Source organism: Haliotis rufescens, unplaced genomic scaffold (genome assembly GCF_023055435.1).
Source record: "Haliotis rufescens isolate VD_foot unplaced genomic scaffold, xgHalRufe1.0.p SCAF_3, whole genome shotgun sequence".
NCBI classification, from domain to species: Eukaryota; Metazoa; Mollusca; class Gastropoda; order Lepetellida; family Haliotidae; genus Haliotis; species Haliotis rufescens.
This window is the reverse complement of record NW_025964001.1, coordinates 42,893,628-42,920,999: the sequence shown is the minus strand read 5'-3', so window position 1 is coordinate 42,920,999 and position 27,372 is coordinate 42,893,628. Positions and strand designations below refer to the sequence as shown.

The 27,372-nt window shown below is 40.1% G+C and overlaps 1 protein-coding gene across 6 annotated transcripts in view; it reads right to left on the bottom strand.

Moving 5' to 3' along the window:
• LOC124123518 (spectrin beta chain, non-erythrocytic 5-like) overlaps nt 1–27,372 on the bottom strand; it is a 151,931-nt gene that overhangs the window by 81,540 nt on the left and 43,019 nt on the right. For all 6 annotated transcript variants that reach the window (XM_046486682.2, XM_046486718.2, XM_046486709.2 and 3 more), the window contains exons 3-14: nt 9,323–9,490; nt 8,268–8,384; nt 7,440–7,516; nt 6,955–7,035; nt 6,556–6,671; nt 6,077–6,189; nt 4,314–4,501; nt 3,514–3,696; nt 3,243–3,285; nt 2,877–3,008; nt 2,572–2,654; nt 1,410–1,548 (exon numbers count right to left, since the gene is read on the bottom strand). In XM_046486682.2, coding sequence (XP_046342638.2) covers nt 1,410–1,548; nt 2,572–2,654; nt 2,877–3,008; nt 3,243–3,285; nt 3,514–3,696; nt 4,314–4,501; nt 6,077–6,189; nt 6,556–6,671; nt 6,955–7,035; nt 7,440–7,516; nt 8,268–8,384; nt 9,323–9,490 — 1,440 coding nt within the window. The remainder of the gene's footprint in view (nt 1–1,409; nt 1,549–2,571; nt 2,655–2,876; nt 3,009–3,242; nt 3,286–3,513; nt 3,697–4,313; nt 4,502–6,076; nt 6,190–6,555; nt 6,672–6,954; nt 7,036–7,439; nt 7,517–8,267; nt 8,385–9,322; nt 9,491–27,372) is intronic.

Genomic DNA, 27,372 nt, shown 5'->3' with positions numbered 1-27,372 from the left:
TTATAGTGCTGGGGACACCATGAGACACCACACCACAGTTTAATATGTATACCCCACACAGACACAGTAGACTGACTCTCAGCGGTTAAGTCCTTGTTTTAGCCCCTTAATGCCCAGCGCCAGGCAGGGTAACAACAAGTACAATCTTTTGTATGACGCTGCTGGGGATTGAAAATGAACTTCCGATCTCTGGGCAGACGCTCTACCACTAGACCATGGAAGCGGTGAAATTGTGAAATTGGACACAGCTTTGTATTATCTCATAGTGACACAGGACAAAACGTGAAGGTCACTGGCATCAAAACAGAGGTGGAATACATGGGAGTAACTATTTATCTTCCCTCTTTTTCCAAAGTGAGTTTTTATTCAGTTATAAACCACACATCCATATAAAATAATAAAACAAACACAAACTTGTAAACTTGGTAAAGAAACCTGTATTGATTGACCGCAATGAATAATGCAAAATAAAATATTAAATGAAAATTAAAAACTGCTTTAGTAGAAAACTAGGAAGCTCCAGAAGAGCTGGGCTGGCAGTAGACTCATTACCAGATAGTGCACTTAAGTGAATCTGTTGATGATGGATTAAATGTCCCCAAGCTGTTGTATCCCTGCCGCACTTCTCCTGTAACAGGTAATCTGGCCCCAATTTTCCTGACTGCGAGATAACAGACTGACATACAACACCTGTAGTCTGTGTCCGGTACCAGGTAATCAGTGGGTCTCAATGGGCCTCAAGTCATCAGGGGAGGAAGACTATCATTATTTATATTTCTATAGATCCATTGTCTTTGGTACATACTTATCAAACGTGAGATATGTGCTGTAATCATCACATCAACATTACAGGCTTAAATTATCATTGGGTTCTGACAATGTTAGCAATAGAAAGTCATCCATGTAACAGACAAATGCTGGTCGTTGTACACAGCACATTGCCCACTGATCTTGGAAACCCAACATAGTTTATTACATTAAAGTGCCAATGGCATCTTCTTCCTTCATTTTTGCAGCTGATAAACATGCATGATGAGACATAGCTTTACAATTTCAACTTTAGAAATTGGCACTAGTCCTGTAGTCCTTGCCAAACTGTCCAATAGTTAAGGTATCATAAGGACTAGCAGAAATTTGCCATTTTAAAGGGTTTTGCTATATGTTATCATTATCAGGACTAGTTGACTAAAAATGTTAATTTCTACCACTTAATTTGCAATTATTGTTGTTTGTCAGGCCAGTGGACTGCAAATAATTGAGTCTAGACAAGGGTATAATGAAACACAAGCTGTTACATAACCTCACTACCAATACCCCATTTTAGTTGTCTTATGACGAACATGAATTACTAGGGACCTTTTGTTAATCCCACAGGGGTTAACCAGTGTTGAGATGAGTGAGCGACTGACCTCGACTTCCTTGAGTTCTTCCTGTATGCTCTCAATCTCGCGGAAGATGGACATCATGTTGTTGTAGCCGGACAGTGTCCTCTTGCGGCCATCCAGTTGGTCAAGGAGACGTTTCCATCGCAGCATGATCTCGGAGTCCCTAGAGGAGCATGGACACACATTATACACACATCCATGGCGAGACAATGAATAGCTACTCAAATCCTAAGTCCTAAACCTGTTAAAATCATTTGACAATGAAAATACAAACTTTTACAGATTTCTTCCACATTCTTCTTCTTTGATTTTTCTTCTAAATATGTATTGTTGGGTGACTGATGAAACCAAATTGATGCAATAACATTATTAACTGCTGCTCACCATATACACACAGTCCAGTAGACAATTTGAAAAGTGAACTCCTAACCCTCTAATTAATTGTTTACACATGGATAGTGTTTGTTTGTTCGATTGTGTAATGTCACAGCAATGTTCCAGCTATATGACAGACGTCTGTAAATAATCTGGTCCCGTTAGTCGCCTCTTGCAACAAGCATGGGATGCAGAAGACGAATTCTAACTCGCATCTTCATGAGGACGTGAGAATGAAATGGATAGTGACAAATCTAGGTAATAAAACATAAGATAAACAAGAGTTTGCCACTAGTGTGGCTATATCCCCCACCCCTGTTGCAGAATTTATCACATAATTAAATCCAAACAAACCCTAACCTTTTTTAACCGAGGTGGAACTTGTCATGGAAATTGTAAAAAAAAAAGAAGAGTTTGGAACCTAAGTCCATCTTGCTGCCATGGAAACGTAACAAAATAAAAATTTCTAAAATTTCTAAATAGCAAAAGGCACCAGTTCAGCATGTACCTGACAGACCTGCAAAGTTTGATGACAAAATATTCAATGGTTTATGAGTTATGCTCCGGAAACGAAACGTGACAGACGGACGGGGCCCGTTTCTATATCCCCCGCCAACTTTTTTGGGCGGGGGATAATAAAACTTACACAGCACCAAGTATTTCCCATTGAACATTTCGAAAAAGAGAAATATATTCCAGAAGACGTCTAGCAGCATCCTAACCATATGATGAGTGAAACAGTGCACTTTTATGAAGTGTTGACTCAAAGCTAAGCTAGCATCAAGAAAAGAAACAACCAAATTTAACTTACCTGTTTTTCACAGCATCTTTGGCATGGTAATTTCCCTGAACAAGTTCCTTAGCAAGACTATTAAGAGCTCGGAATCTGTCTTTCTGTAATTTGAGAAGAAGAAAAACTAAAACATTCATCTCACCATGATTCGATGTGGTCAAAAGCTGCATGAAGGTAATATTTAAATCAAAAGGCTGTAGAAGCAGTGAGCTGGACCTGGAAGTCTGATTAAATAACATGCACTTGTGAACTTAAAGTATTCAGCACTCATGTGTCACTGAGCAAAATTGGGGCAGTTGTAGAAGGGGGACAACTCTGCTCACCCTAGCTAGGATCTCGGCACTGATTGCTTCGTGTTTCTTGACGGCAGCCTCAGTCTGAGCAGCGTTGCTAACCTCAATGTGTTCCTCCAGAATCTGCTCCATGTCATTTAACCATGACTCACGAATAGCAGCCTGTGGAAACAAACATGAAGTCACAGATCAATACATTCAGTTTGGGAATACTAAGTCAATATTTAGTGTCTGCACTTTGAGAAGAGGCAACTTAATTTGAAGGCCTTATTCCTATTAAATGATGCTGAATTTTTTAATATTTTTCCAAAGAAATAGCTTTACATTAGCATACACACACTATACTAAGAACACTACTGGCTTGATCAGCAATGTTGATGAGAAAGGAAATCTCACCTTTCTGGCAAATCGCCTTGCTAGTTGTTCCAGTCTCTCTTGTCTGGGGAGAAGAATACACAACATATCAAACAATCATTTGAAAGAAGCCAAATGTCCTCATGAAACGTCCAGGCGTATACTTCTTTCAGACACTCTTTACCCCCGTTGTTTAATCGCCACAATAATAATGGGGAGAATTCTGTGCACAAAAACTATCTGGCAGATGAACATCACATTGTACCCATGAAGGGAATTCAACCGAGTCGTTCTGTGACAGCCCCCTACCAACCTGATAAGTTCATCTCTGAGTGCGACCTCTCTCCCGTGTTCTGCCTTCTCCAGCTGCAACCAGGCTGTCTCTATGTCGTGGATCATTTGACCCTCTGGTGGGGTGTACATCTTCTGGCCATTGGCCTTCAGGCGAGCTTGGATGTTGAAATACTGCACCTCAATGTTCCCTCGCTCACGGTATCTAGACGGAAGGACAAAATTAGAAACATTAATAACCAAAGTATATGACATTTGATAAAGACAAAATAAAGGATAGAAATGTACATTACTCTCTAGCTCTATATACTACCGAAGATCTCTTAAGGACACTATCATATCTACCGGACATATTACTGTGGTTCTATTGAATAATTTACCATGGTTATATTGGATATATTAATGTAGCTCTATTGAGTAAATTACCACGGATTTCTTTCACCAACCATATTGATATTCAGTGGAGTGGCAGGGATTTTATTGAAAAGAAATAAATTGTCCCTGAAAATTCATGAAAAGAAAGAATTATGCTTCAGATTATAATAAAAAAGAAAGAAATTGCACTGTTGATGTGTGGTTTTCTTACAACAACTTCAGGAGTGGCTCTACTGACCATATTACAATGGCTCTAGTGGATATATCACCGTGATTCTATTGAGTATTATTACCACTGTGGCTCCATTGAAAATATATCCCTGGGTTCTGTTGGATATATCACTGTGGCTCCTTTGAATATACCCAAAGTATGTTTTGAGTAAGGAAATCCTGCTACAACTAAACCAACAGTGCTATGTACAAAGGCTGCACCATCTTGTGGCTTACTTTGGTGGTTTCTCGATTGTCATGTACTCCTTAAACTTGATAAGTTCCTTCTGGATGCCCTCCAGAGAGTTGGGCAGACTGCGGCTATTGAGCTCCATCATCTTACGGTGGATCCACTCCAGCAGGTTGGACGTCAACCCTTCATATTCATTCTCCATTTTGTCCAGGTCACACATCATTCCCACAATCTGACAATGAACGTAAACTTACATCAAACAAACTGACAGGGGACATGGGATAACTTCCCCTAAGACAGAGTGAACAAAGAAATAACTATGATATTCAGACTTCAAGTTCTGTTTGTGAAAGGCCCATATCAGAAATTTGCATCGTTTTTGTTCAAATGCCTCATACATGCATCTGTGATTTTCATCACAAGTACGACAAAGAATAATTTATTCATGTATCTAACCGCTAACCAATTTTTTTAATCCATTTTAATATCAATAATTTAAAATATATTTCACTATTTATCCCATATTGGGTTGGTTTCAGGGCAGGATAAAGCCAACAGATACAAACGTTGTTTAAGGACAAATATAAGGTAGGTTCTGTGTTCAGTACTTACAAACAAACATGGCATCACACTTGTCAGGTTTCTATTAACAATTAAGTCAGATTTGACCATCAGGATCAGGACAATTTACTGGGATAAAAGATCACATTTCAATTAAGAAGTCACTGATGGTTCAGATCAATGGGACAGGTTGTGAAGGACAGCTTGAACACATAGTTTAACTAAGTGAGTGAGTATGGTTTCACGCCGCTTTTAGCAATATTCCAGCAATATCATGGCGGGGGACACCAGAAATGGGTTTCACACAATGTGCCCATTGCGGACATCGAACCCGGGTCTTCGGCGTGACGATCGAAAGCTTTAACCACTACATTCATTGAAGCATGTTGTTATTTTATAATACATGTTCATTTTCATTATCAAAATAATTGTCTGAGATACCTAAAATCTGTCAAAAAAAACAAGATCACTTGTGACAATGTCACGTAATATATTTATGCGCACATTCCAGGAAAACTTGCATTTGTGAGAGATGAAAATATTTGTTTCAACGATAGAATATGATAACAACATTATATGAGAAAAAGCTTGTCACACTGTTTGGGGACGGTAAATATTTTGGATTACAGTTTTAGTAAAGTACAAATTCTAGTACTTTTGGTTGGAGTCCCATTCGGAAATAACCTACGGAATTAACACCTACGAAGACTTGCTAAATACAGTGCTTATTCCTAATACAGAGTATTTACCATCCCAAAACACATGACACACATGTGATAACATCTTTTTATTTAGGGATATTTCATCATATAAAGAACAAAAACCAAAAAACAATTTATTATTTTCAAAGCACATGTTACTGTTAATAATGGAGTGATGAAGGGTTGAAAACTATTTTCACATCATTTAATCTAATAGAGTAGAAGTGTCAACGTTAAACACAAGATAACCGTGTTATCAGCTACATTCCCTGGATAGCTGTCTTCTACACTGCAGGTGGACACCACATACTTAACACTGATTTACTTGGTGTAAACAGAGATTTTAAGACTGCTTCATGCGACTTCATACCCCAGTGTTCAATGCAACATCAATGTGACACTGTTATGTTAGCACAGGCTTCCTAAACACTGAGCAATATGAATACGCATTCAACTCTACGTTATCAAAGTTAAACAAAAATCTATGGTCCGTTTTTATATCAGGTCTTAATTTCGAACAACTATCCTGAATAGGTTTTCTGTACCTTTGCGATTCTCTTGCCTCCAGTGAGTTCGCTCTTCATCTTGGCAAAGTAGTGATAGTATGAAGCCACATAGGTGATGATGACTTTCTCATCTGGCTTGTTCACGTCAACATCTGTAAACATCAATAAACACATAATTCATGCTCCCAATGTAAAATTCCACATTAAAATAAGATCAAAGTTGGCAAGGGGGTCAAAGATTTCCATTTAATAATAACATCAAAATTTCAAACAAGGTAAGCAAACAATTTACAGCAGGTGAGTCTTGGCGATACCATGCTTGACAATGTGCCGCAATTTATTATGAGGCCATCCATGACACATGTAAATCTATTTTCTTAAATACCCAAATCATTGATATTGAGGTTCTGTAATGTCAATAAGACAGAGATACAATTTTCTTTGCTTCATCACACCTCCCTGCATTTGTATACAAAACATAAGAGAGCCGCTGCCCCAGCATCAGCATCACCACCTACCTTCAGCATCCAGTATCCTGCGGATCCCCAGCTCGCTGTCCGCGACGTTGAAGGCGTGGTTCAAGTTACCCAGGTTGTCCCCGGCTTCCAGTTTGTTGAAGTCAAACAAGTCAGGCCTGAGATAAATAACATAAGAATACAACCAGTCAAACCTCCTTAATCCCAGAAAACTATCCTGATCACAGACAATGGGTCAGAGTATTTCCTTTTGTCGGTATGTTCCCAACAGTAATTGCACAATGTGTCTACATGAACAGGGTCCTGCATGATAGTTTTTAACTCAATAATACCACAAAAACATCATTACATCATACTTGGGGGGAAAAAGGACAAAATTTACCATTTTCCAAAGACTGAATAGATAAGAACGTTTTATTATTTTTATTATTCCTGCCTCACCTGTGAGCATGTATAAGGGCATTGAAACCCAGGCCATTTCGCCAGCTGTTGGTGAAGTTTGTGATCTTGACTCCAGGGTAGCTGAAAAAAACACAATAGTTTTAAATCAGCACATCCAAGGAGAGTGTAAATTGTGACTCTTCCTGTTGGGGGGATGCTGTACATAACTCATTGACAAAGCTATTGCTTTCACAATAATATCTTCAACTTCAAATGTTTTCACACTCTGGTGAACACCATAACTAATGATACATATGAGAATAGGGTTTCAGTTACTTCTTTGATGTTCAAGGATTATCTTAAATCAATCCTAATCATATCAGTTGAAAGCCTGATTTCTTGCAATGTGTCCCAATGTAAAACATGGCGCATTAAGTCCTCCACTTCGGTTTCACCGAAGCTAGTTAGAGAGGGAAAATGTGCCACATGTCTTGTACTGCCACCTCCCTACTTCCCCAGAACCGGGACTCCCCTGACAAACTCACCCCTCAGTCTTCCTCTGACACCACAGCAACAGGGCATCCTTGGCTGATCTCCTCTCACTATTCTCCTCCTCCTCATCCTGAAGCACATGAGATCATAACCTTAAACATGCTGTCAGGCATAAAATTTCGTTAAAAGTCTTAAAAAATAAGTAGAATGAAGTTCAAAATAACTCTATTTTCAATTTAAAAAAAAGACAAACTGAAAACACAGAAAGGAAAGGGGGAAAAACAGGGCAGGATTGACAAGGAAAGGAACGGTCTTATTCAGTAAAGGTGAAATACCTGTTACACAGCCAATGGAGACATATGACACATGCTATTAACAAATGTCACATAATATTTGTTCTACACAAAAGACAGTCCACATTTCGCAGCCAATTGAAGATACAAAGAGGCCAACTCATACACTAATGCTGAACTAGGTATGATTATAACATTGCCACAATGTCTGTGGAAGATGTGCTCAAACAAAGTAGACAATAGAGAAGGAGTCAGTTTGGTTTAACGCGGCTTTGAACAGTATTCCAGTTATATCATGGCATGTCTGCTTAATGTGGGAGGAAAGCCCGAAGTGATGCAGGTCTCAGATGTTTACCACCTTGGTGAAACCTATGGGGCAAACCGGGATTCAAACCCACAACCATAGGTTTCTGGAGTGCCCAAGGGAAGCAACTCTGCACAGCGAGTTGCAGTGCCTAAGACGACTAGGCTACCTGTGCCCCTTAGAAGACAATAGAGACCAATCTGTTGAGGAAGGAATATAGGTGTGATTGTCCACCACCTCCATGACAAGGGAGAGGTGTGTCGGTGAACACAGAGGGCACTCACCACTTGTATGGTGATCTCCTGGATCTGGAATCGGAGGATGATGGTCCAGATTAGACCAAGGATCAGTCGCGGGTTGCCATCCACGATATCTTCAGCACCAATATTCTCAAAGTATACCTGTAATATAATGATACATGTGAGTCAAGTTCTTTCTCAATCCAACTTGCAAAGGAGACAAGTTCTCTTGATGTCACAGGTGAGGTGGAATGGGGTTTAACACTGTGTTTAAACATTACCGCACTTATATAGCGCCGTTCATGCTCACCATCTATCCACTAATCTTAGGTTTGATAGTCTGGGTGATTGAAAAAGGTCTTGCACAGAGATGAGTAATTGAACAGTGAAGTCCAAGCAAAACCAGTGGTTGATGGTGTAAGCAGATCCATGTCAGAAGGGAATAATTACACACCAACTCAGCCAGGTTTATGCTGTAATTTCACCATTCCAGATGGTCCCCCTACCAAACATTGCACCATGTTTTTAGGTGTTTCTCATCTCCAACTTCAACCAGCAAGAGAGAGGGAGGCCATAATATAATTTTTTAAAAATAGAAAACTGTTTTCACTAATTGGGTAACTTATTTCATGATATTTTAAAGTTTAAAATACTTGATAGCAGTCTTTAAATTAATTTACAGAATAGATTTAGTTACTTTGAAAACAACTTTTTGATAAACATAGCTGAAGAAAGATCAAGCTGACCTGGATATTTTTATGAGTGTGCAATGGGAGTAGTTGGGTTTTTTTTATCCAATCGGTGCATATTTTTACACAGGTGTGAGGATATTGAGATGTGAAAACTTTTCATTATTTCATGTCGGAATGAACACTTTGGGCAGGTGGGAGATTGGCAGCATTGGGATGACTCGCCCCCAGACGAACCACTATTGATCACCCGGCCCTCATCTGAGCTGGCACATAAGATAATTCTGTCAATGTGTGAAGATGGGGACTATTCTGTCCAACAACCACCTTGGTGACAATCACAGAAGAAACAATCGTTAAGAACTCTTAAGTAAATTACTTTCAAAATCATAAATCTTTATAACTGTTCACCTTTGTTGCCAGGAACTTGAGACATTTGTTCAGGTTCTCTACTTTCTGCACCTTGATCAAGCCCTTGTTGGGTTTACCGAGATTCTCGCCCGAGATTATCTCCAGCAGCTTCATCAATATCTTGCCATCAGCCAGGTCTGTGAACAAGTCCTTTATCTCTAGTCTCGCCTGCAACAACAGAAGATTGATTAGAAAATACTGCTCTGACTGCACATGCTAATAACAGATATTTTACAGGTGCTTCACCTAGTGATGAATCAGATCGGCACCACAACAGAGTTCCTACAACATATGTATGTAATGCAACACTGAAGAAACCAGATCATGACATCAACAATTTATGCATAAGCTTGGTATAAGCTTTTAGTAGCATCGTTTTGTTTCCTCAATTACATTACTGACACCAATAAAACTATTAGGAGGGAAACCACCCATTAGTCAGTTAGTTAGTCAGTAGTTACTATACTGCCAATTAGTCTCCCAGACCCTAGAGAATAAATTAAAATGAGAATCCAACTCAAGTCTAGAATGATTGTGCAAGTCTAGATTGCCTCTGCTCTGAAACCATCATTGTTCTGGGCTCCATTTTTACTTCTTTTTCATTTTGTACATTATATATATTAAATAAGATAACCTTACTTCGGGTACTAATTGTTAATGTAACGGCCAAGGTCAATGACTTTAACACCTGGCATGATATGATTCAAACAAGCTCTCAAAATCATAGTTATCTGTCTATGAAAAAAAATAACCTATGTCAAATAATCTGTGATACTCTCCCCAAAGCATGTATCTAATTGTATCCACATGTGGGTTTCCCCCCTACCCAATCCATCTGTGTCAACCGTGCATGATGCTGCAGTGTCAGTGTCACCTGCTGTGCAGCAGTGCAGAATGAGGTCAACGTGACCTGGCACATCCTACACATAGCTGCTTAACAATACTATGACAGACATTAAAACACACCGTGCTCGGCATACCAGATTATCATGTCAGCAATACCAGGCCATTCACATTCACGACATGTAAACTTATAGGGACAAAATTTACATTGATATAATAGCCACAAACCAAGTTCCTGATGAATATTTATGATGTAGACAGACACCTGCAGCCATACAATATACTGACTCCTTGACAGCATGGATTTATTTAGGATTCCAACCTAAGTGCCCTTGGCAAGCAAATTGGGAAGAATCATTTCGTTCAAAACTGGCATATTTTTTTAAAGGTCTTCTTTTCCTAAATTCACACATAGTTTAACACTGAACTGTCACATTCAATGCAATAATGTAAAATGCATTAAAGCCTCTTCCGCTATATTGATCCTGTTATCAAGTAAACACAAGTCACCTCAACAAAGCCATGACATTAGTCATTATCATCACAGCATGACTTGGGAAATGTTCAATTCCAATTTGGGACTTTTACAGACATTGCTGCAGATTTGCCTCAGAGCAGATCTACATCAATCCCTGTAATAGGGATGCTGACAATGTTTTTATTAAAATAATCCACCAACCACTAACTGCGCCTATTACAACATGTAAGCAGCTAGGTGGACTAATCCCTGCTGTAACCCTGTATACTAAACACGGCTGTGAGAGGGCAAAAAGCTATATCCCCCATTTACACACACTCTCTCCACCTGCATGTGTAATGAAACTACACAGAAACTCCCACATGTGTGAAATACAGCTCTGACATTAAACTGGTTGGGTGATTGATTCTTAAAAATTGGTTTACAGCTCTGCTGTCCCTAGAATTATGTAAAAAATGTTTTTATTTATTTTCCTGCTAACTGTAAAGACCAACAAGACCAGCTCACGGACATGCAAATTTTGTTACATACTCAGGTAACCTAATGAAGAAATATCTTCCATTATTCTTTTTACCAATCTATCGAGAAAGATTTTCAAAACATTGATAAATCAAGCAATAAATAAACAATTCTAGCCTTAGGAAATAGAAAGTGGCGTAAAATGACATTGTTAAACATAATTTCAGATGAAGTTACAGTATCTGTGCTGCAGCTAGGTTACCTGAAATAATATCACAATCAGTAGGACAAATAGCTATTGGAACATATATACACATCCATTCTGTCACAAGGATTCATTCATAGTATATTTTACTCTGTTACAAGAAATTACTATGCAAACCTGTTGAAGACCTTATGGTCACGGTTCTGTTCCACAAAATAGTCTTAATGTTAAGATGATCATCACTCCCATACTTTAACCCAGATCTATAGTGAGTGAGTGAGTTGGGTTTAACGCCGCTTTTAACAGTATTCCAGTTATATCACGGTGTGTCAGTTTTATGTGGGAGGAAAGCCCGAAGTGATGCAGGTCTCAGACGTTTACCACTTTGGTGAAACCCACTAGCACGGGTATGGTGCTGACAAACCTAGAAACGTAATCGGGACAAACCGGGATTCGAACCCACAATCATGGGTTTCTGAAGTGCCCAAGGGACGCAACTCTGCACAACAAATCACAGTGCCTTAGACCACTGGGCCACCCGTGCCCCCCACAGATTTATAACAGTTGTAGTGCAAAGATCATGTTGTGGGCCCTGGTAAACTTAACATTAATCATTTTATATTCATCAATACAAGAATCTCAGGTAGCCGACACAGGTCAAGTGTCAACAACGTTACGGGCAAGTCACCACCCAGGCCCTTGTCATGACGTCATGTGACAACTAGGTCAGACATATATGACAGCTACAAACCACTCCTGTAGCCGACACAGGTCACATGACAACCATGTTATGAACAGAGCAAGTCACCAGGCCCTTGTCATGACGTCATGTGACAACTAGGTCAGACTTATATGACAGCAATAAACCACTCAAGACCAGTAAGTGCTATAACTGGGCTTCTCAAACTGTATCAACATTATGCTCCCCTATCTTACCCACATTCTTCAGCTTTGCTGGTGAAATTAGGCCTGCAGTGGATAATAGAAAACTAGTAAGAATAATGAGATCAAGTCACTCTTCCAGTAGCTATATGGTTAAATGCATGTGAGTACACAGTAATTTGAATATACCAGATATCTACATTACAGTGTTTAAAAGTAAGCATGAAAGTCAAAGGGTCTTGTCCTAAAACTAAAGATAAAGATTTAAGGTTTCCAAGATTAAGTACTTAGCAGCAGATCAGAAGACCCTAGTACCTCCTTCAATTCAAATACTAAGGAAAATGTTTCTAAATGTGATTGTAAATATAGAAGAATTCCTGATTTTAACAACAACTTTTCCAAAATAAATTTGTATTTATCTTTTCTATATCTAAATAATATTTCACATAATAATGAATGTGATTACCATTTGTTATAACAGTATTGTGTTACGGAAACAATCCAATTGGATGAAGGTCATAGAAACCTAATCAGCTTTATTGGCAATCTGCATTGAAGTTACATAATGGCTATTAAGGTATTGCTCTCCCAGGAGGCCAAGAATATCAATGACAAATAACTACATCGCTCAATGTGAGTTATGTATTATGTAAACCAGGGCTTTACAGGACTGACTGGAACCCATTCCACTAATAACGTATGTAACACTAGACTTCTATACTAATGACATTACAGAAATACCATAGCTAATCATGTCTACTATATCGAACAAAGCTTTGTAAGTAAGTATGTTAACACTGAGTTTAACGATATCTCCACATCACAATGAGGGACACCAAGAATGGACTTCATCGCTTGGACCTGTGGGTATTCACACACAAGTCTTCCAGGATGAGATATGACATTCTAACATGACATAACTTCTCCATGCCAAGACTAACTCCATCTATTGATGAAGTTAACACAAGACTTATTTGATTGAAACTGCAGACTTGCATAATCTCAAAGTCATCATTTCAGAGAAAGTGACAAGTTTAATAGCCTGTTACAGAGTCATATCTCATTCAGAGATCATCTTGCAAAATCATTGTCACATAAAACTTGGGGTTATGTGAAGGTAAATGTGACTAGATTCGGACGTGCTGGTGAGTCTGCGAGATGTTTTACACCACTTGCATCAGTGTTGTAGCAGTGGGGGACATCAAACAGAGAACCACTGATGGGAATCAAACTCAGGTCTTCAGTGGAACCAGCAAACTCCACAACCACAAGGCCACCTCACACCCCCATGACACTCAGAACACAAACGTACAAACATGCATATAGCTGTTGTTGTATTTATTTTTCCTTTAGAACCAAACAGAGAACTCTGTACTTTCATCAAGACAATGAGAAACTGTTGCTAGCCAGGGTGCTGGGGCAGCAAGGTGCCCAAAGTTGAACTGGCTGTGTTTGAGTTGGCTGTGACAGTGTGAAGTGAGCAGGTTGGCCTGTGGGCAGTAGGTGTTGACCTGTCCACTTGCCACATTCCACAATACCTGCTTGATGAGACAGCAGCAAACTGACCTCTCTGCCTGTACACAGGGCCTGGCACTGCCAAGCACGTACCTGGATGGGGGAATATCCCATTGACACATAGAGGACATACAGAGAGATGCAGATACCAGCTGTCCTCTCTGGGTGCGGCTCCGACAGTAGGTGCTGCTGGACATTGAGCTAAATGGGCGACTGTATCACCATGCAAACCCACCACACTGCCAAGCACGAACCTGGATGGGGGCATATCCCATGGACACATACAGAGGACACACAGACAGAGAGATGCAGATACCAGCTGTCCTCTCTGGGTTCGGCTCCCACAGTAGATGCAGCTGAACATTGAGCTAAATGGGGCGACAGTATCACCATGCAGCGTTAGAAATTGCCACTAGTCCCACAGTCCTTGCCAAACTGCTCAATAGTTAAGGTACCATAATGACAAGTTGAAATTTGCCCTTTTTAAGGGTTTCGCTATTTATTATTAGGACTAGTGGACTAAACCTGTTAGTTTCTATCACTGCCATGCAGACCAAAATTGACCTTTGGGTCTGAAACTGGGTGACAGTACAGCAGACACACAGACATATATCTGAAACTTAATGCTAATTTTTTTTAAGTCTTTCCATAAGAATAATCTCATCTAATCATCTGCAGAAATCAGAGGGCCAAAAGTCTGGGTTTACTGGCGTTTAGAATATGGCTTTGCCATGTAAATGAAATCAAACTTGGAATGGGAGCTGTATGGAAGAGCAATCATTCATGCAAAATATCATTTTTTGTGTATTTGGAGAAGAAATCAATTCCCTTATATCCAATATGCCAGCCATGGTTCTCTCCACATGAATTTATGTACATTGTGTGAATCAGAGGAAGTGTGACTGCTTATACAATAATCACTATAACAGAAATAAGTACACACATCATGTATCTTAACTTACATTATGTCTCACCAGTTCAGAAGCAGATTTTCTTAACTGAGCTGACCTAAATATACCATTTAACATTTTAGCCTCAGGGACATTACTGAAGAAAATTCATCAGGATAATTTTACAAACATTCAAACTCAACAACTTCAATGCCATAAATTGGGTGTGTCTGTGACCCTGGAGGTCAGGGTGGGAGGTGAAAGGTTGACATTATCAGTTGACCTCTCACAAGAGATATACAGATCTACCCCAGCTAATGTCCTTTCCCTATCTGACAACATGGTCTTTATACTGTGGTATTCCCAGTATGCAGGCCATCAACACCCAGCCCTCATCTGTCTCCCATATAGCAGAATGTTTTTAATACAGATATTCTTAATATATCGAGGAGATGACAGTTTATTTATGGTAGAGATCCCGAGATGATTAGATCCAGCAGGGTAAGTGGATTCATAGAAGTGTGTGAGTCTTCAGTGGGAAGGTCACTTGGGAATCATTAAAATGATATATCAAGCATCTCTATTATTGAAAGAACTTAACACTGTCAAAAATAGGTTAAATTTTTTAAACCATTTTGAAAGTAAAAACCAATGGTTAATAAAAAAACACCTGAACAATTCACTAAATTTACTGGACTTTTTGACATATTGTCTTAGTTTCAATAAAAGAGTGAGTGAGTGAGTGAGTTGGGTTTAACGCCGCTTTTAACAGTATTCCAGTTATATCACGGCGTGCCAGCTTAATGTGGGAGGAAAGCCCGAAGTGATGCAGGTCTAAGACGTTTACCACTTCGGTGAAACCCACGAGCATGGGTATGGTGCTGACAAACCTAGAAACATAATCGGGGCGAACCGGGATTCGAACCCACAATCATAGGTTTCTGGCGTGCCCAAGGGACGCAACTCTGCACAGCGAATCGCGGCGCCTTAGACGACTGGGCCACCCGTGCCCCCTTCAATAAAAGAACACATACTATGTGTTTAGGGACATCTGAGAAATATTAAAATGCAATATGACATCAACCTCTTCACTCTTACCAGGTTACTGTCCAATTATCCATAATTTATTCTTGTCTGATTCTCTCAAGTTAAAATTTTAGCAAGAAAATATTCTGAGAACTGTCCAGCATCATGGCCACATTACAAAGGTTCACACATGGCTGTATCAAGGTATGACACGTTAAACTTTTGATCAAATTCATCACTGAATAAACTGATGTTTGAGTAGCATTCCAAGGATCCCCCAAACACTGGATGTGAATACAGGACAAGCATGTCTAGTAATTGGGGGCATGCATAAGCTCCCCGACTGTCATCACACACACAGACACGGCTAATGGGACGTCCAGGGGAGATAATGCAGTAATTCCATTCATGATGATCAATCCGACAAATGTCATCAGGTACTGTCCTGCCCATTACAAACAACCATAACACAGCTAGAGCTCACAGTAACACCAAACAAACATCAAGTACAATAAGATAATGATGTGAATATGGGCATATAGAGATATCTGCTAGATGCCATGATTCCATGCCAAGTCAACACATCATCCAAATAATAACAGAGCAATCCATCATGTCTGAAATTGTCAACAAATGTGTACATGTGCGCTCACTGTATTGATTCTGCTCATGAATTGATTATGAAAGGCAAAAAATAACAAAGATGGGGTTGTCTATTGACTAGTGTCATTGAGCAGTATATGTATTTATTCTAACGCTAATCCTAGCACAGTCTTCTTCCGTAATGGGGGTGGGAGGGGGGAGAGAGACTAGTGAGTATCGGCCTCTGAGCAGGTCTAGTGAGTGGGTTGGGTTTAACGCCGCTTTTAACAGTATTCCAGTTATATCACGACGTGTCAGCTTAATGTGGGAGGAAAGCTTGAAGTGATTCAGGTCTTAGACATTTACCACTTCGCTGAAACCCACGAGCACGGGTATGGTGCTGACAAACCTAGAAACATAATCGGGGCGAACTGGGATTAGAACCCACAATCTGGCGTGCCCAAGTGATGCAACTCTGCACGGTGAATCGCGGCGCCTTAGACGCAGGGCAGTGCCACCCCTGCCGCCTGGGGGGGGGGAAAGACTAAAATTATGAACTTAATAATAGGAACTAAAACTAAACTAGTCTTTGATCATGTGGCAGGACATGAAAGATTCTAAATGACTTCTAATGGCATATGATGTAATTCTCTGAAATCCTGAGTAGTCATATATACTACTCAAAAACAGGTTAAGGACCACCAGATTCTTTCATGTTACTATAGTCAATCTGTCATGGCATTGAAAGAATCGGTTGTTCTTAACCTTTTGTGACTAGTATACATCTACATGTGTCACACAACAGCCTATGTTAACCTACAGCATGCATGCTTAACAGGCAAACTCTAGTGTTGGTTGGATATTGTTAATGTGATGTCATCATGTGCTTATTTGCCATGAATCATGTGGCCAGATGAACAGGGAAGTGTAGTCTGGGAGATTACATGGTGGCTACTCCACAGCTCAGTAATAACCTTTAATTACTGTGAAATGTCACAAGTGTTCCGCTGTGGACCTGGAGGGGTAATGACCAAGGTGCAGTGTGTCCAGGGCCAGGTTCAAATAAACACAAGCTAAAGTCACACCCAGCCATCTGTGTGAACTCCAACATTTCAAATATATTGATCATTAGACGTGTTTGCTGATGAGGGTGGCCAATGTATTTCTCGGTAATCTCCCGTTTGTATGTGATGACTGAGAGAGAGAGAGAGGAGAGAGGAGAGAGGAGAGGGGAGAGAGAAGAGAGAGAGAGAGAGAGAGAGAGAGAGAGAGAGAGAGAGAGAGAGAGAGAGAGACACACACACACACACACACATTTAGCATTAATCAGTGTCATTCTAAAGGACACCAAGAAGCCCAAAGAATATATATATGTAGTTAATTTAAGTTCAAACCTGTTAACTGGCAAATGTATACGGGAGTCATCTAATACAGGGACTATATGGTAATATGGTAACCTGGTCATAAGCAGACCTGTACAAGGGTCTCCTAATACTGAGACTATTATAACCTTGTACAGGCAGATGTATGTACAGGGGTCACCTAATACAGGGACTGTGGTAACAGAGCCAGCAGACAGATGTAGGGAAGTGTGTTGAGCGAGACCTGTTGCTGACTGGAGCTGGGGGTGGCGTCCGTCACAAGACAATGAGTCATGATGCCGACCCACTCTATAATTACACATTCCTACCACCTGACAATCTACACTGAACTTGGGGTATTCAGATCTCAAGTCAAACATACATTTCCATTATAAAGCTGTCAGTGCACAACAATCATTGGCCTGATACAGGAATACATTTGCTTACTCTAATTTAGGATTGGGGGACTAATCCTTTAATCTCAGACAGACGATTGTTCAATATTTGTTTTATGTCAAACAAAGCTGAACACTGTTTCATTTCTTAAATTCCGAGAATCAATGGTAATAGCATACACTCTCACTGAATTAATCGAAAAAGTCATGTGATAAGCAAAATTAAACAATTAAGATTTTTTTATTCAAATCAGTGACTTCAGCCATTAGTCAAAGGGCCTAATAAAGTCAGGAAAAGTCGGCAGTCGGTCCTCACAATGCCTAATAAAAATATTTTTGATCTTGTTAGATTAACAAACAAAACCCCATAATTCAGATTAAAATCAAGACAAAACTATGTAGAAAGTGTTATATTTATTATTTTATGGCCTTGAAACTCTTGAAAATCAAATAATTCTTCACTAGTTTGTAATTCTTGATTGAAAGAACCATCCATAACCTGTTCCAACTGGTCCTAACAAAGCCTGTCCAGACACCTCGGAACATCAAGAGACCTAATGAGAAATTTATAGGTGAGAAGGACCTTTGACATCAGAAGACTTAAATGGTGGGACATATGTAGTTGTGCAATGATGGTGTGTCCCACAATGATGAACAACGAAGTAGGTGGGATAAATACATGCTCTGGCCAGGGGGCATGTGGCCAGGGGGCTACAGTGACCCTAGGGGCTGTGTTACATCATGGGCTCTCTGCTGCAGCTCAGCCAGTAGGCCATGACAGACACATTACATCAGGTGCTGCTGCTTGATGTGCAGGAAGTGGGACTATTATCTGTATACGCTCTGATGGTCACAGGGACAGGAAGTCCCCTTGTCCTTGATGGAGGATTGAGGCAAAGGTGACACAAGACACTACAAAGACTTGTACCTGTCACCTGCACACCAATCTGAGCCAAAAACTTATGAGTCAACTGGCATTATTTTCAGTAGATCTTAGTGTACAAGTATGGACTTTAATAAGCAAAGCGTACTGGACCAAAAGACATTTCACAACTCAGGTTACACACTAGTGGTTAAATTCATAGACTGACACCATGTACAATAATACAAGACAAACATTGTTCCTTTAAAACATGTCAAGTTATCCAGACTTCAAGATAAGCAAAGCGCTGCTATCAGAACCAAGAGCCTGTGAAGACCTCAGCCCAATGACAGGACATGACCTTGAAGGACATACAAGTGAACAGAGGGAGCTATATTATAAGGCTACATCCAGTATTGATACATACCATTTAACAAATTTCGTTTATCATCTGCTCATCAAAAAGGTCTTTCAATATTAATTTGTTATCTGGCACCTCATCTTCCAGTGTAAGAGACAGACTAGGCAGGTTGGTTTCAGGTGACATGGTGTTGATATGTTTGGCACACATATTGCTGCACTGGCACAACTCACAGCATCATAGTGAGATGCTTAATGAAGTAATGCATAAGTATGTCACATGACTTTCACATTTATCTCAGAATTCTACAGAAAGATACTCTAGCAGTGTACAGCAAGAAGGTGACTCTTTATATAAGAAAGACATTCTTATTATTCAAACAGCCAAATGTGAGCGAGTATGGTTTACAAACAGGCTGTAAATAAAAGCTAGGCTTGTGCTGGTAGAGGTCAAGAACATGAATCCTGCTTATGAGTGAGTGAGTACGTTTTTACAAAGCTTTCAGCAATATTCCTGCAATATCACGGCACGGAACACGAGAAATGGGAATCACACATTGTACCCATGTGGGGAATCAAACCAGGGCCTTCAGCATGACAAGCGAACACTTTAACCACTAGGCTACCCACCGCCCACTGTTCTCGTACAAATTTATGCAACCTTCAAAATTCCTTCAGCAGGCCTATTACACTTCCAAGGCCAGGCTAACATAGCGAAGTGGCCAGCCTTCACAAGGAGCACCTGTCCGAGGTACACTGCCAGGAACATATATCACCTGTAGACATTAAGTAGGATATCAAAGATGTAACCTGGCTCCCAAGTCATAAGCCTTCTTTCATGTACTCCTCATTGTCATCCCAAATACATAACTTGATTTACATTGGACGTTTACAAACAGGCTGTAAATACAAGCTAGGTATGTGCTGGAAGAGGTCAAGAACATGAATCCTATTTATAATTGAGTGAGTGTGTGAGTATGTTTTTAGCAATATTCCAGCAATATCATTGTGGGGGGGCACCACAAATGGACATTGTACCCATGTGGGAAATCAAACCCGGGTCTTCGGCGTGACGAGCCAACGCTTTAACCACTAGGCTATCCCACTGCACATGATGATGGTGATGATGGTGATGGTGATGATGATGAGTGAGTGAGTAAGGTTTTACGCCGCTTTTAGCAATATTCCAGCAATATCACGGCGGGGGACACCAGAAATGGGCTTCACACATTGTACCCAGGTCGGGAATCGAACCCGGGTCTTCGGCGTGACAGGCGAACGCTTTAACCACTAGGCTACCCGACCGCCCTGATGATGATGACGATGACGATGACGATGATGATGATGATGATGACGATGATGTTTATTGCTTGAAAGTAAAGCTGCTCAGAACTTCCATATTAGTGATTATGAAGATTTTGGACCGGATAAACCTGATATAAACTGGCACTTGAACAAACCCAAGAAACATTGTGAAAATACACAGAATACAATAATTGACAGTGTTTGTTTGTTAGTTTATCACCACACTCAGCAATATTCCAGCGATATGACAGCAGTGATGAAGTCAACCCCAGCACACCTGTGGTGACACACCTTGGCCCATCAAGACCATAGTGCTCTAACTGACCTCCTGAACTCCATGCCCGAGTTGGCTGCATGTGCGCTTGCCATGCTGGACACTGCGTTTATTACATCATTATTCATCCTTACCATGCTTACCAAGGGCATGTCCACTCACTTCTTATCTTTATGGGCAGTTTAGATGTATTCAAATAGAGTTAACAATCACTTCATTTCCCACTCAGCAACTAACTTCATCGGAACCACCAGGGACAACTTGAGTGAGTGAGTGCTTGAGGTTTTACACCACTGTCAGCAACATTCCAGCAATACGAACCACTACTCCACAACCCGACTACCCAACAACCTCTATGAATCTCTAAACCAATAGGTACAAATACAATATCACACATGAAGGCAAATCTTGCCTCTGCAATCAAAGATGGCATACTGAATCATTGATGCTGACTAAGTTGAATGAGCAAGCTATTTAGAATGACCCCAAATTACAGTGTAACCATTTCACGACATTCCTTTTATGCCCTGATTGCTCTGCCAAAGAGGCGGAAAGATTTTGACAATGTCCCCTCAGATAAAGGCAGATTACTGGTCTAGTTGTATCAACGCTGTGCTGCATCCAACCAATCCTACTCTTTAACATGGGAGTCGCTCAGTCCACAAAGTACTTATGCTGAAACGGCTAAATAAATCTGGCTCAAGATTTTTATTAAACTTTCTGAACAATTAGGATTGTCAAAATATATATAATTTATTCTGGACTTTCTTATGAAAACTTAAGCACCTGAACTTAGAAACCAAAGCCCCTATATTTCCTCCATGCACTGGTGATCTGTTCCTGCCCTAGGGCTCCAGGACCAGTTGTAACTGTCCTGCCCCCAGCTATAGCCTCGCCAGTCAATATAACATCACAAGGGAGCATTTAGTATTATGTCCTTAGTTGAACATGCTGAATTAGGCTTTTAGATTTGACCTTTATCCCAAGCTGAGCATGATAATACAGTAGGGTCAAGAAGGTGACTACAATAATCTGGCTCCCGTTTGACAATAAATATGGATGTTGGTGAGCCAGTATTTCGGCTTTCTGTGCAACTCCACATGGAGACTACAAAGTGACCACCGCATACTGGCCTAGAGTGGTGGGGATCAAAGAGCCACATTCCTTGGGGTAGACAATGGTGGCAGTGAGGTGTACTCGCTTCCTGTGGTGTTGATCAAACATACCCTGTGGATGTACCAGCCGTGTTGACAAAAATAGCCCACCCTGTGTACATTTGGAAGCTGTATTCTATTTAATAGTCATTACCTCAGACCTGTTTCTTACTACACCTAGTCTTTCAGATTTTATCTTAAGATGTTGACCTTCTTTTCCCTATTTGTAATATTGTATGATCTGTATCTGAAGGACACTCTCCATCCTGCATGACACACAACCCAATGCCCATTTTAACAACATAGGGAGTTATAGCACTTTATCATTACAGGTGTAACAATATGTGGGTTGTGATACGATATGTATATCCCGTACTATGGGTGCAATACAATTTGTATCCTGATACAGTACTTTCATTTCATAGCTTGATATTTGTTCTCTTTGCAGGTAGATCTCAACCCTGAATCATTTGTTTCTAAATTTCAGAGATTGAAGCTGGGATATTGAGGGGCAGAGGCATATAGGCTAGAGGGCACTGTGAAAGTTATGCTGTTTATAAGCAACTGGGCATACTAGAGAATCTGCATAAGCAATATCACAAACACATCAGGTGACACAAAGAGTTGGCTTTACAAATAGTTTACACTGCAGAATCAAAACCCCGACTTTGTTGTGGAAAGGAAGTGTGTTTATCCCTGAGCTGTCTGTCACCTACAACCTCCTGCTGGTGATGTTGTTCTGAACACCTGGAAGCTTCATGCACTCAGAGATTGGTCCAAGCTTAATCTAATAAGCAATAACTATGAAATGCTTCATTCCTGCATTCATGTCTGCTAACTAACAAACATGTATTTACTGTATACCCAGTCAGTAAGAAATGCTTAATTCCTACATTCTTGTAAGACACCTGTAAGATGTGGAATCAAAGTATAACTGTGTGATATTTCATGTTATCAGCTGACCAAGTCCTATCACATCCATGCCTCTGCCCTGATAAGACCAAATGCCTCAGGTGAAGGGCTGCTGCAAGCTGGGCAGTCATCACTTCAACAGGCCCTCAGGCGGGATGACCTCACTGAGGCAGGACCACTTTACAATGTCCAGATCTTCCACTTCTTCTGATGGACGTTCACACAACCTCTACATTGTTGGGCATTCAGGCTTTCACTGCCATCATCCTCACTCAATTACCACTTCATACATGGGGCCCAATCCTGTTTAGCTGAACATGCTTTTTAACCACTCTCACAGATGTACTGTGACCTCAAAAGATGCCCTAGCTTTTTCATGAACTCAACTGTCGATAAGGTTATTCCTATTAGACATGACAAGACGAACTATAAATGTCAAACAAATATGTAAATGGTATAAAACATCCCATGACCCCTATCAGAGGTTTCAGCTGCATGTTTACACTGGACACAAAGATATACATCAGTTCTTGGCAAATAGGTAAGGTTAACTTCATTTCTTGAATGAGAAATACAACCATGGTTATTTATAGACTTTTCTCACAAGATGAAATAGGTATTTGGGAAGATGCTCTGATTATTCTACTGACGATAATGCCAAAATATGTGATGGAAAATTCTATTTCAAGAATGTTATTGTATCTCGCCACATTCCTTGTTTGATGATGTCGCATATCATCAATGTTTCCTCAGATTGGAGATCTGTGGCATCAATCTGTTGTAACTCAGGAGAGATGAGACAGTTCACTTCTAGATTAGGCTGGGTTGTATTTCCCAGATAGACAAGACTATCACACTACCACAGACACATCCTGTACAGAGAATGCCTTCAAGAATGACAGCACCACAGAAGCAAGTGTCTTCCTATCACCTCCTGTCACCGCCTGTTTGGGCGGTTGGGTAGCCTAGTGGTTAAAGCGTTCGCTCGTCATGCTGAAGACCCGGGTTAAATTCCACACATGGGTACAATGTGTGAAGCCCATTTCTGGTGTCCCCCACCATGATATTGCTGTAATATTGCTAAAAGCGGCGTAAAACCATACTCACTCACTTACCGCCTATGTCATCCTGGAGTCTCCTTGAGTAACGTTCATGCCCAACAGATGAAGACATACTGGCACTATTATTTTATTCACTGTTATAAACCATTTGACAAGACCAAGGATAAGGTTAAAGAATAAGGGCATGTTTTGACCCTTTGTTTATGTAAAATTTTCAGACATGATCAAATGGCAGACAACTAGCCTTTTTGTCTTTCTTGTACTTGCAAGTTGTGAACTTCTTGCATGAGTGCTTAAGCAAACTTCTTCGGACTAGAAAATTTGACTCTGATTAAGTCTGTGACCCAAGATGATGTTTTCACCACATGTTTGAACTGTCTTTTCGTACGTATGTTAAAATCAGCTTGTGTCAAAGACTTTCAAGTTCAAACATGAGAAACAATTTTCTGAAATCCTCTAAAGTCAGTCTTTGCAACACATACTAAAATTACCTATTCATTTAGCACTGTTATAAGTCCAAAACTTGCAAAAGGTAAAATGAACTAGGCCTAATTAATTCTCTGTCATATGAGTGAGTGAGTATGATCTTATGCCACTTTTTGCTATATTGCAGCAATATCATGCTGGAGGACACCAGAAATGGGCCTCTTTCAGATGATAACTTTCATAACAATTTCTAAAAGTTTTGTTAATTTATTACATAATACAAATGTTGAGGACCAAAGGTTTTTGATAATACCAAATTCCCCATTGAATAATCTCATGCCTCATTTCATCCTCAATGAAAGGACATACATAGCTATATACACTGCCTTATGTGTCACGGCTTATATGCCATGGGCTGCTGGAGTTAAAATATATGTCAGGTAAATATTCTGCAGATGTAACTGGGCCAGTGTTCATCCATCAATGTCGGCTAACTGCTTTATCTGCGACCCCCGACTCGCAATATCTGGTTCAGCAATCTGCCCACTGCATAGCAGGTAATTCTACCATATATGGCTACCTGTTGATTTCAGTACAGGTAAGTATACCAGGTGAAGCGTTAATCCATTCTACCTGTCGTTTACATTCTTGGCACAATCCCAAGTCGAGCGTGGGGGACCACTGTCAACAAGGTGTGAGGGAAATACAAGCTAGACTCGGAATAATGATGTCCTCACAACTTCTTTCTTACCTGGCTGAATCATACAGACTCGCATACCTTAGGAAATAGAATATGACAAAAGCTTTAATCTGTTAGTACAGACATAGATCCTAGTTACTGGAGCTTACCACTCTCAGTCTATCTGTGGAAGCTGTAAATCATTTAACCTATATTCACCAATGTTCTCTTTTGCGACATAATGTGGACTGGAGTTCATCAATATGTCATCAAGGTTCTCAAGGGTTATTGGTATAAACACCTCAGTCCTACAATAGCAAACCATTAACTTCACAGCACAGCTGTATGTGAGCAAACACAATGTAACCATAAACCACAAATAAAACCACACACAAAACCCCTAAAAGATACAGAAATGGGACTCAAAGCTCCGAACTGTCACACAAGTACATGTCCACGTTCCATAGATATCACTCATCACACACAAAGATGTAGTTAATGTTTTATTATGGCAGTTAACGTAAGTTATACTCATACAGTATAAAACTCAAGCAACACTCCTCCTTTCCTTGACAAGTACCCCAGACTCTACTCTACTTATCTGTCATGATGATAAAGCATACCTCCATCTCAACAGTGAACACTTGTTTTTTATATAATTTTATCAAGTCCATTTTTTGTGCTGCAATGAGATCCAACTGATTATTCAAACACAAAACCAAATTCTTTGTTTAAAACAAAATGTTGCTCTACAATTGTCTACAGAGATACACAGTTCTACACACAGAAGTGGATGGAAGCCTGTTCTATGTATTTTATAAAGTATAAAACCTTTCATAGGTAAATTCCCATAACCCTGTCATATACCAAACTGAGTGTGCCCGGGTTAGAGAGAGTTCCTCCAGTGTTTGAATCTGGGACCCTTTAAACCTTTAACAATCGGGCTATGACAAGGATGCCTTGACTTTCAACACTGATAATTTATGAGAATTTATGAGTATGAAAAATCCCCCATCAGCAGAATATTGAAAGACTATGAAAGCATGAAGAAAGATAAACGTCCAGTCTTTGTTTGGTTCAAGTATTCCTGGTGTAGACTCCTATGGAATGTGACATGACTGCATCATCATTTTAGACTACTCAATCTCTACAATTGGGCCGAGGACACTTTCTGCCCTCAATAAGTCTGTCATACAGACCCTGAAACAAATATATCCAATACAGCCCATGCAAGTCTATAATGTTTGGCAAGTCTAGATTACTGCAGTATCTGAAAATGAAGAAAGTCTCTGGGCTCCTCTTTATTATATTTTATAACTATAATTTAAGAACTGTTTTTTTCGAAAAATATGTTCATTTCAGAGACTAGATGTTAGTCTAGGCCTCAATCTGTACGTATATCTGTTTAGAGTGAGACAAGATGGCATCCAAATCCCATGTCTCTAGTGTTCCATGGGAGTGACTGATATAATCACAGCTCTAAATGAGATCAATCTTACTGTAAGTAGTATAGGTTTTCTTCTGATTGTTCAATGATAGGTCTCATTGTAATAGTGTTGTCATGTAGTTAGTCACAGCAAGGAGATATGCTCCATTGGGCCCAGCAGTGTGTGGCTGAGTGTGTATTTGTTGTTTAACGCCACATTCAACACTATTCCAGGGATATAATTGCAGCTTGTAAATTACTGAGTCTGAATCCCCAAGTCCGACCACAAGATCCCGTGAATCCCCTGTCTCATCTAACCCAAATTCTGAACAGATGTGGACACAGTAGGGTCATCATGGTCTTTACCATGGCCAAGGGCGTTGGGGTAACCTAGTGGTGGAAACTGGTGGAAAATTGCTAAAAGCGGCATAAAACCTCATTCACTCACTCACTCACTGGCTACATGGTACCCTACTGGTTGATAGTACAGTAGAACAAATGCAAGTCTGGTCATTTTGGTCAATTAAATGTTGTCTCAACTTCATTATTCCTGGGCCTACTTGCGCAAAGCGATCTTAAGCGCTAAGACCATCGTAACCCTATGTTAAAGTATGGGAGTTACAATCATCTTAGCGCTAAGATTGCTTTGTGCAAGTGGGCCCAGGTCAAGTACCTACTTTCACCTCTATCCACCATCTTATACACAGCTGAAGCTCTTACTTTCAGCTGCCATTTCAGTGGCAGAGCCATGCCATTGGAACTAAGAGAAAATATCCCACATATCCTTTGTTTGACATGCTTGCAACATGTGACACCTAAAGCTCAGTATTACTTAGAAAAGACACAGAAAATATTCTATTGAATTCTCCTTCTTTGTAACTTGCTTTGTAGGAATGGACAATCCGTTACATGTTCGTGAATCATCAAAATGCTGGTTCCTACAAAGGCTGAAGGT